Source organism: Atta cephalotes (assembly GCF_000143395.1).
Source record: "Atta cephalotes unplaced genomic scaffold scaffold00063, whole genome shotgun sequence".
In the NCBI taxonomy this organism is placed as follows: Eukaryota; Metazoa; Arthropoda; class Insecta; order Hymenoptera; family Formicidae; genus Atta; species Atta cephalotes.
In genome coordinates this window covers 1,191,344-1,203,526 of record NW_012130127.1, presented here as the reverse complement: position 1 = coordinate 1,203,526, position 12,183 = coordinate 1,191,344, and the positions used below count along the sequence as shown (strand labels likewise).

At 27.1% G+C, this 12,183-nt stretch overlaps 1 protein-coding gene across 1 annotated transcript in view; it reads right to left on the bottom strand.

Annotated features, from left to right (window-relative positions):
• Positions 1 to 2,286: 2,286 nt before the first annotated feature.
• Positions 2,287 to 12,183, bottom strand: part of LOC105623763 (calcium-binding mitochondrial carrier protein SCaMC-2) — a 33,461-nt gene continuing 23,564 nt past the window's right edge. The window contains exons 6-8 of the mRNA XM_012205141.1: positions 11,814 to 11,817; positions 2,915 to 3,240; positions 2,287 to 2,688 (exon numbers count right to left, since the gene is read on the bottom strand). Of these exons, the coding sequence (XP_012060531.1) occupies positions 2,614 to 2,688; positions 2,915 to 3,240; positions 11,814 to 11,817 (405 nt within the window). The 3' untranslated portion in view covers positions 2,287 to 2,613. The remainder of the gene's footprint in view (positions 2,689 to 2,914; positions 3,241 to 11,813; positions 11,818 to 12,183) is intronic.

The following is a 12,183-nucleotide window of genomic DNA, read 5'->3' as shown; positions in this document are numbered from 1 at the left end:
GTGTGTGTGTGTGTGTGTGTGTGTGTGTGTGTGTGTGTGTGTGTGTGTGTGTGTGTGTGTGTGTGTGTGTGTGTGTGTGTGTGTGTGTGTCGCGTGCGTGCATGCGCGCATGTTTTATATAATATTTTTTTATTATATATTATAATAATATTATTATTTAATATTATTTAATATTATTTATTTTCAATTTTACATACATACATATATATGTGTGTATATAAAATGTGTTTTAATATCACATATGGACACATATATATATATAAATTAACATTTACACTTTTGCTATAAAAAAATTTCAATCACGTCCGATTCAATAACTCATTCACGATAAATATTATAATCTTCCAAAATAATAATAAAGTGAAAAAAGTACAAATTTGAGAAAATCTTCAAATTAGCTTATTAAGAAAATTAACTTCTAATAGAAATTTCAATTGGAAAGAAAATTGTTTACCAAAAATTTTTGTATTATATCTTTATAATATTCTTTTATATCCTGGATTACTTATTAATTTGAATTAAATGAGGAATTTCAAAATATAAGACGACATTTAATAGAATAAAGTTTCGTTCACAGTTTAGCGTTATCGTTATCATGTTATTTCCAAAGATTGATGTATTTATCATGTATGAGTCATCACTATTCCCTAATATTTGTCGATAAATAATGTGTGTCTGATTGTACATGTTTATAATACATGTAAATACATAATATACATAGTTTGTAAATTTGTAAAACTCTAAGGGAATGAATCGTAGTAACCGGAATATGTGATAGTAAATTGCAACGACCGATGAAATCAAATTTATGTATATATGAAGTACATACATAAGAAGAGATGAAAATCAAGCGACGCATGATTCACAACAAGATAGTAATTATCGCCAAATTATCGCTAAAAGCTTGATTCACCGAACAACTTTTTTTTATTTTTAATAAAAACTTAATAAAAAATTCCAGGAAAAATAATATACATTTATATAACAAATATTGAAATGTATTTCTTTATACGTATATAGGAGAAAAATAAATAAATAAAGAGCTCTAAACTAATAAGTAATAAGCAAGATAACTCTAAATAAGAATGTCGTGTGACTGCTATTATATAGTACATACATGCATGTACATGCGCATAGTCGTATTTCTTTTTCCAGTTATTTTTCTTCAACATTTAATTTTCTTCTATTTATGGAAAATATATAATTGAATTTAATAAAAATATAGAATAAAAACGTATGAAGTTAGTTTTCATTATCGTAAAATTTTTTTTTTAATTAAAATAAGAATTTTAATTTTATTTCTTTAATTTAGAAAACTGTACTTTATATAGAATAAAATCATTAAAAGAATATAAATAAAGAATATAATACATTATAAAAAACTTATTACAAATATATTACAAATATAAGGTTTTATTCCATTCGCTAAGAAATTAGTATTTTCTTGCTGAGTTTTGATTATTACTTTTGTTATAATTTTATTATGTGAATTTATTAAAATTTAAAAAATATGAAATTACATTTATAAAAAGATCAAATTCACAAAAATGTTATTTTCTAATAAAAGTACATAAAAAATTATTTATTTCATACAAAATACTTTGTGTTTCAGTGGATCAAGTTACTTTACATACTTTTATGGAGCAATAATCTTGTAATTTACAAAGTGTTGTGTTGATAAATCACGCGAAAAAATTTACAGTCATATACATATCACAGTGTCAATGTATAACTCGATTCTCCAACCTCTTAATTAAAATGGAAATCTTTAGGTCGATATTAAACCACTTTTACATATCATAACAAAGCATATTTCTATTAGCACGTTCTAGTCGGAATCTAAATCCATAATTTTTTATTTCTGAAATAATTTTGTAATATGCAAAAACAAAATCTTTTAATAATCACACAAACGTAATGTGATTACTTATATATTTTTATTAAGTTACAATAAAAAAAATTATTTTTTTAAGATTTTATACAAGATAAATTATAATTATAAATAATAAATCATAATGATTTATATAATATGCAAATTCTTTACTGTATGTTGATGCTGACTTGAACGTTTCCACTGATACGTTTTTACACTAAATAATAATCAAGAATTAGCTTTCCTTCCTTCGATAGCTGTTCACTCAAAACTTGCTTGTAATTGTTTCAAAAAAACTATACATAATACTTTTCTTACACGCAAGACATTCTTTGTACTGTATTTACTCGCCGAAATAAAGCATCATTGCGTTATAATAACGATAATATACAATAGCAATTCCTAGAAAATTGATAATTATAATATTTTGATTCGTACTATTTTTTCTAATTTATTAATATTAAAAATATATTAAAATATATTAAAATCTTAATAAATTATTTAAAAAACTGTGAGATAGAACGCTCGATTAATCGAAGAAGTTTTTCCTATTAGCGATAACAATAAATAACACTGCCATTTTCTTTCTTCTTTAGCCGAACAAACGTGTTTTACCGTCAAATGAATTCGCCATGTTGAATACTTATAACATGAGTAAAGTGAGAGAGAAAAAAGAGAGAAAGAGAAAGAGAGAATAAGTTAGTTAATTGAATTAATCAGTCACCTAGCGTTCATGTTCATCACGTCATATTGACGCCCAACGCCTGCCGGAAATGCTCATACACTACATAGCTAATAGATACGGCAGGTGCAACCTGTGAAGAAATTTTTATATTTAGCAACAATCAAACTGTATATGAATTTACAATAAAAATTTTAATCTTTAATTCATTGTTATTATTATTATATCCTCACATAAGTTAAGAAATAATTAATTTAACTAAGCTGTAATATTTATATAAAGTTTGACAATAAATCAAACAAATTTTTATAAATTCTTTTGTAAAAATTCTTAAAAGTCAATATAATTTATTTGCATACCTTAAGAAAATTAGGCGTGAGACCGCGATACAGACCACGTATTCCTTCACGGTTGAGGATGTCTTTGAAGACACCAATCATCGTATTGGGCGAGTGATCAGGTGCAATCTCGGCCTGCAGTCGCGTCCGCACTAACGCTAGCGGATACGAGCATACTTGGCCGGCCGTGCTCGACGCAGTGCCACACAACAATAGAATCCAAAATGCTGGCTGTTCCTTCTTGTCATGCGTACATAAATAAGTATTTTTCAGCGTCTGTAAATATATCTCTCTTTCAAATGACCATCGAGAACAATTGCCAAGAAAACTTGTGAATTTTATCTCGACTACTCAAGTTATATATTAAATTGTATACAATAAATTTAATTTCATATCAAAATTACATTATTGTAGAGGAAAAGATGAATCTCTATTTTGTAATTTTGTGTAATTTTTTATTTTTTATTTAAATCAATGATGTTGCAAACGATAATTTATTAATCTAATTTGATAATATGAAACACGTGTGTGAAATGATTTAAGATAGTTAACAAACTGGGAAACGTTTAATGAAAAGAAATATTTTGATGCGACTATCTGAATATAATATAATAATCAAATTGTATGTGTGAGAATCTATTTTCCCCCTATATTTTTACAAAATCTGGTTTCTTCAGATTTATATGAATTTTCTATGAAATCCAAATAATTCGAATTCATAGAAATTCTAGATATATTTATCTATATATCGAGATATTCATAGAATTTATAAAAAATTCCGAATGTATAAAATCAGAAGTTTCTTTTCATAAATAGGCGTATTTTCCTGACAATCTCTTGCGTCGACTTTGTCTTCATGAATGTTTATCACGAGTTTTCCTGTTTTTTTCCTGTTTTTCAAATATCGTAACACAAGTAAATAAACATAAATGATAAATATTTGAATAGATTTTTCTAAAAATCTTAAAAAACGAATGTACTTTTACAATAAATATTCATTCACTTTTTAAGATTCTTATTCACGTAATAATTTCGTTGCAACGCATCAGAATTTGCCTAATATGTGCAATTAGCAGCGAATGATTTGTGACAGTATAATACATTTTTAGACAATATAATACATTTTTACCCTCACTTAATAATTTGAACGTATTTTGAGTACAGATAAAAAGGAATCTGATGATGAAGTATTCACTATTATCCAAGGTTGGCAAATAATATGTTACTAGTAATATCGTTACCGTTACAATTATTTTTTTTAATATAACGAATAAATAACGAATAAATAAATATAAATTATATTTCCTTATGAGTAACGTTAATTGGTAATTACATTTATTGAATATAATTGGATGAAGCTTGGATTCGTTATTTTTATCGTTATTTTATTTATAGCGTATAGATTGATTGTAAAGTGTTAGAAAATAGAGAGTTCCTGCAAATAAAATATAAAAATTTAACTTGATTAAATGCTTCTTTTCAATAATTTTTTTATGTTAATCTTAAAAAAATATCCGAATGTCAAACGTGTCAATATTAAATATATTTTATAAAAGACACGCGCGCGCGCGCGCGCGCACACACACACACACACACACACACACAATTCTCAATCAAAAAATTCAAAAAACAACGTGATATATAAAATCTCATGTTTACATTGCGATGCCACTGATATTGGACAAATGAATAGACAACTCAAAACCAGAATCTCCGAACACAAAATATATGATGGAATACATTCAATTATTCAGCTATAAATATCGACTAAAATTTAATCATGAATTTAACTGAGATAATATTGACATTTTAGAAGAGGAATCTTCTTTGAGTAAAAGATTAATCTCCGAGATCTTTATCAGAAAATAAGCGGCTTAAATTCACAGACACAAGATTCATAAAGCTTATTTATCATCAATAAACTATAGCTTTGCAATGCTAACATTGTTTTTTCGTTCCATCAGTAATGTTTCCGTCAGTAACAAGCGCAGTACTTTTTATAACTTTTGACGCTAAATTTTTTTTTAATTCACATATATGGATGTTTCAGACCATCCGTACTATCCTTTTATCTTCGCAGAATAAGGTTCAATCGAAAAAGTGTTTAGACAAAAGTTGTAGAGTTTCTAAAGATCTATTTATTGGCGCTATGAGTTGATCTTGGGTGGCGTCGCCAAGGTAAGATCAAGGTCACATAGATTTTTTTTTTAATGAAACATTTTTTTATTGCATATTCTTATAGTACACCTCGAGAGCTATCCAAAATACTATAATTAAGTTTATTTTCATTAAGTACTTTTTGAGTTATAAGGCTTGAAGGTTATAGTATCTCCGGCATTGCCCAAAGTGCCTAAACGATGACTAAAATCTCTTTAATGTTGTTCAGGATTACTTAAATAATATTTGTCAAGTTCAAGGCCATTGGAGGTCATTCCACTTATTTTTATTTTTACGTGAAATGAAAAATTAGGCATTGAATTTGTTTATCTTTATTGTAATCAGGTAGAGTAATATCATTATTAGCAATTTGCTTAGCTAAGCGAGAAAAATAATGGCGTGAATGAGGAGTGCGATTCGGGTATCGTTCTCACCATAATCTTTCAGTTACTCTAAATTGGCCTCCACACTTATCTAAAATCAGCATCATATCTAAAGTTTATGTTTGTAATATTGAATTTATATAATAATAGCGCAATTACTACAGCGCCAATTCCCATTAGCCCTTTGTCTTAATTTATTTATTCACATATATAATGTTATCATCAAGTTATTCCTGTCAAAATAATATTTTTTATATACTTTTGTGAAGAATTATTTATTATTTTAACACTGACTATCTTATGGATTATATTACATTTCTGAGAAATAGGTTAACTATGGGTTCACGCATGATGTGCATAATATATCATTTATCCTTGTTTAACATTCGATGAACAATAAGGATAAATGATGCATCCATGCACATTATGCGTAAAACGAAATGTATCCTATGTTAGCGAGTCACGCAATTAAATTTGATAGTAAGTTACTTTCAATGGCAAAAAATTCTCATTCCAAAATTATACACAAGTAGTCAACTAATAAAAATGATAAATCTCTAGTGCGTCATAGTAGATTTGCAACGCGGTCATCCAATATTCCAATTAATTGTGAGCAATTTGACCATTGCTGAAAGTTGAAAGTGATTCATCTCTACTACACATTAGCGAATTTATAATATAATAGAGATAGTATAAAAATACATCTCAGGAACAAAATGCAAAACAAAAATTCATGATGTTTGCTCACTTTTGTAACTCTTGTAAGTACTATGTTCTAATAAATCCGATATAACAGTGTTAATAGACAAAGTCGTACATGAAAAAGAAAGTCATTGTCCTGTTATCATACTAGGGTCTGAATTCATAGTTATTTCTTAAATTTAATATGTCATCTACAGTACACGAAGTAAGAAGTAAGAATAATTGATCAATCAATCGATGATCTTTTCATATTCGACTGTGATTGATCAATTTCTTATTTTTTTACTTCTTATTCCATGTATTCTAGATAACGCATTAGTCTAGTCTCTAATCTCAAATCTTCAGATTTCATATCTCGAATCTGAAATTTCAATATTAATGGCTAATCATCAAATCCGATTAAAACTTACAAGAGAAATTTACTTATTTGAAAGAAATATTAAATCAATATGATTGAAACAATTATATTTGAAATCAATCAAGAGAAAGATAATTGTTAACAGGAACTTAATGGAACTGAACGTATTGCTTTGAATACAATATCAAACATTTGAATTATTCAATTGAAATTATTATTATTGCATTATTGAAATTATTATTGAAATATATATTATTGAAATTATTATTAGTGCAAATATATAAATAATTAATGAAATATTTACATATAATAATTCTTTAAAGTTTATTCTAAACTTATCTGTAACGATTTTATATCGTTGTTGCAAGGTCTTACAACTACAGACATACGGCCTTGCAATCACATACGCTTGATGCAAATTATCACTTTTCCAACAAATTCAGTTATTCATAACTGTTTTTTTTTTCATGACTAAGCGAAATCTGCGAAATAAAGCGTGAGATAAAAATATTAGTGCTGCAAGTATTGATTTGTGATTCGAAATTATCCTTGATTATTGTCTCATTTTCGATATTGTGTCATACTTGAATCGTATAACGAAAATTTATAATAAGGTATAACTAATGATATACGTACATACATACATGATATTCAAATGCAGTGAATTTGCTGACATGTTGCCGAAAATTATTGGAGCAACTAATTTCGATAAAGGTGAAACGCATTATGTCTGTCACATTGAAGTCAATAGAATTCTAATTCTAAAAACGGCAATTTAAAGGTAATTCATTATCATCAATATGCTATCTGCAGCATGTTAACAGCAATATGATGGCAAATAATGTGCCAAATAATGAACGCTACATGTGCTAGACTATCAAAATGCTATCAATTTTGCCATTATCAAAGTTAGAATTTACATGAGAGAAACATTTCACATACAATGAGAAAGTATCCTATCCCTAGTTTGTCGACATCTATTGCTGTCAATCAATTATTGTAGAATTCGTGACAGAGGGGGGGATGTTTTCATATTATATTAAAACTCAACTTTGGCGATTTACTTTACAGGCGAAATGCACTCTTTATATTCTTTCCGAGCTGATTCTTACTTACAAGTTAATGCATTTCCACTGTGATCATCTGTCAGCGGAAATGCATAATGCTCGCGAATGAGTGATTTTCGTGATAACATTTCGTTAGCAATGAATTATGATGGCTTCGATTAATATTTGGGCAGAACTAAACGTGATTTGCTGACATCAAAATAGAACACGTTACAAATGTAGCAACATGACTGCTTATGTATGTAATTAGTTAATGAAATTTCAAAAAAGAAGTCCTATACCAATTCTAATTTTTTCCATCATAACAGCAATATTATGGCGTCTTAAATTCTTGTCAAATGAATTCAAGATGGTATCATGTTGCTATTAATCGTAACAACAGACAACAAATTAGGAACAAGGCTGCTTCATTATGTGTGAAATGTTGTCCTCATTTGAATTCAAAATTTGACAATGGTAAAGCTGATAGCAGCTTGATGGCTGCTATCATTTCATTATACATACAGCATATATAACATTCATTATTTGGCACATTTTACTGTCATGATGCTGTAAATCTGCTGTTAGCTGCGGATAGCATACTAATGATAACAAATTACCTTTAAATTGCCGTCTTTAGAATTCTATATTCAAAAATGTAATGATGTGTCAATTTATTCCGAATTTATCTTATATATTAATTAGTTGCTTCAATGATTTTCAAAAATATCAGCAAATTCGCTGCATTTGGCTATTTGGGGCACTATTCTGTAACTGTCTTTACACGCCTATCGACAGTTGTAGGTGTCGTTGCACAGATTGTTTATATGGTGAAAAAGCTCCGCAATAACATCGACAACTATCGGTAGGCGTGTAAAACAGTTACAGAATAGCGTCCCTGGATGAAAACAAAAGACATTAGAACAAAATGTGAGTCATTTGCCTATGGTATAATATCACGTGAATTCAACATGTATTGCTGCCAACTTGTCATATATTTAATGTCAATGTATTTCTGTCAACGATTTATCGCTGTGCATAAAAAGCAACATAATAGCAAGTTGCCAACAACACGTGCCTAGTCATATAAATTTCATCAAAAAATGTAACATGTCAAAAACAATTGAATATTATATAGTATATTTTTTGCATCCCTTTTCTTCTGAAATATATAAAATAAATAAATGTATGTACTTATTAACTACTTATTAATTCTATATGGATATAATCATGTCTCATGCTAAATATATATGAGAATCTGCATATATAAAAAATAAATTAAAATATGTAAAATATTTAGCTCGAGATTGCTAAGCAAAAATTAATTAGAAAGATCAAAAAATACGAGCAACGTTTATTCAATCTTAAAAAAATCTAATTTACGATATATATTAAATAGGTTTTATCTATAAATAAATCGGAAACATTTCGACTGTACTAAGTTTTCTTCAGTCCGATATACGAAAATAATTAAAATTGAAAAGAAAGATACAATATATCAAAAAAAAGGAAGTCATATCACAGGTTAAACACAATAAATTTAACATTACAGATAAAATTATATAAAATTGACAAATCTTTAACATCATCTTATTGTCAAGTGAGTTTAACTATTTTGTCGTTGGATGGCAAGTAAAAGCAGAGTCCAAAGATAAAATTCTATTATTAAAGTCATCTTCAGAAAAATGAAATTGCGAAAATCCAAGTCCATCAAAAAAATTGAAATCAGTTTCAAAATAAAATTTCGATCTTGACTTCTACAATAAAAATATTGTATTATAATGTATTTTATTTCGCTTCATTTGTCTGCATTAGATATTGCATAAGTCTTTAATACATGAGCACATATTTATTATCCAGGATCTTTATATTTGTAAGTTAGTAATTTCATATAATTTATTGTATTTATAATTTATTTGTATTTTACAATATGCATTGGTTGTTTTTGACACAGATTCAAATTTTTTATTTGAATTTTCGCAATTTCAATTTTCTGAAGATGACTTTAATAATAGAATTTTGGACTCTGCTTTTTCTGGCCATCCAACGAAATAATTAAACTCACTTAACAAAAAGATGATATTAAAGATTTATCAATTTATATAATTTTATATAATTTTATCTGTAATATTAAAATTATTGTGTTCAATCTGTGATATGACTTCATGTTTTTGATGTATCTTTCTTTCCTTTTTTGATTGAATTATTTTCGTATATGAATTGAAGAAAACTTAGTACAGTCGAAACGTTTTCAATTTATTTATAGATAAAAACTGGTTTTTAATGTATTATTATATAATTTTTAATGTATTATTGTAATAAACTAGTTTATTTTTAAAGCTCCAATAAACGTTGCTCGTGTTTTTTTACCTTCTAATTATTAATTTTTACAAATAATAAATTATGACATCCCTATTATACATCCTTTATTGTAAAGGACTTTTATTTTAGGTAGCTTTCTCTTTTAGATTTATTTGTTTCTTTCAAAATTCAATTCTTCATTTTCCAATATTGTCCTTTATTGTCCTTTATTTTGACATTACAGGAAATTATTTTCTAAGTGAGAAAATCCAACTTAAAGTTGAAACACTTGAAGTTTGCATTTACACAAAACAATTTTGAAACAAATTTAAATGTTTAAAATTTTATGATTTTTTTTAAATATGATGTAATTTAAAAAAATACATTCATCAAAAAAATATCATTAAAAGCCTCCTTTAATTTTTGTTAAAAAATATATAATATATACCTAAATATGATATAATAAATAATGTTATACATTTTGTTATAATGTGTGTGTGTGTGTGTGTGTGTGTGTGTGTGTGTGTGTGTGTGTGTGTGTGTGTGTACAATTTGTTCTTGTTAATTATATTTCTTAATTTTTTAAATTAAATTTATTCGAACTTTTTTTATTCGAATTTATTCGAAGAGTTATTTTTGTTTTTTATTATTTCGAATCTTTTATTGTTTCATATCAAGGGTTTGTGCCAACACAGTCGAATCAATTCGAATTATCAGAAAATTGCGCATTATCTCAATTTGATTATACTATACAATAAAATTTTATAATGCACAAATTCTTGACAATCACATTGGTTTAAAAACATATAGGAACAAAGTCCTAAAATTTTCAGATTTGTCCTTTATTTTCTTTAAGAAAACGTGGTCATCGTAGACATCCCTGATGTCTTCAACTATGTATATAGAGAGCTTGATTGAATTTTACATGCAGGAAACAATACCATCAGTCTTATAAATTTACAATATTATGATATTAAGAAATTGTACAACAAGGTACAAGAAACTTCAACAATATTCAGCAAATATTTTGCAATATATGTAAAATGTTAGATATCATACGTACATCAGTTTGCCGTTATCGATATAATAATGTATATGAAATTCGAGCTCATTGCTTGCCATAATTTTGCTATCAATATGATTATTACGTTATTAATCTTCAATATTTGCTCTTGAAATTCATAAATTTTTTCCTGTTACCATCATATTTTTTCTACGTTACCGAAAATGAATGAAAAATCAAAAATTTTTCATAAATGGAGTCATTTTATTGACAACAAACTAACAATTACTCTCCATTTGCTCTGAATCTGCTGACGCAAAATCAATTTCGATTCTCGATTTCGAAAATCAATTTCAAATCTGTTTACATGTTATTAAATATATATGTATATGATTATGCATTATGTTTTTAGCACATACATAGTGAAAAACTCGCGCTCAGCATTAAATTGCATGATTTTGCAAAACATGCTTGACTAAGAGATTTTAATCTATCAGAAACTGTTCCACAGTACATAGTTTTTGATAAGTTAAAATTCTTATTTTCTGTTCCCTATTCTTTTTATTATGTGCATCTCTTAATACTTTTAATCCACGCTCTATTTCACAGATCACTTAGAATGTGGTCATATGGAAATAACAGAACAAAAACGGAAAAAATACAAGAGTAGTTCGAAAAATTCTTAGCCTGATACAGAAATAATACCACAAATATCAAATTGCTATACTTTTAAACAAGTTTGAGCTTTCACAGGGCTACTATTAAAATTTCAGATTGATACGTTCATTAATTTCTTTGTTTCAATCATAAAATAATTAGCTTTTGATTCCATCATGACAATGCACTCTTACATTTCATCAATTGCAGTTGCAAAATTCCATTGGTTTCACAAGCGTATTTCATTAGATCTGGACCGAAACAAACGCATGTCTATTTAAAATTTTAACAGTAGCCCTGTGAAGGATCAAACTTGTCTAAAATTATAACAGTTTGATAATTGTGGCATTATTTCTGTATCAGGCCGAGAATTTTTCAATTTATCGTAAATTTTCATAGATTTTGTACCGTTCTTATTGGTACCATTTTCTTCCAATTTGTTTCGTTCTGTTATTTCTGATTTTTATGTGACCACTATTGTTTCTTAAATTTTCTCCAATCTCAAATCTTCCGATTTTAAGTGATCTTAAATTTCGGACATGAAATTTCAATACTAGTGGCTAGTCATCAAATTCAGTTCGTCGTGACTATTCTTAATTAAAGGTGTGGTAATTCATTTATATATATATATATATATATATATATATATATATATATAGAGAGAGAGAGAGAGAGAGAGAGAG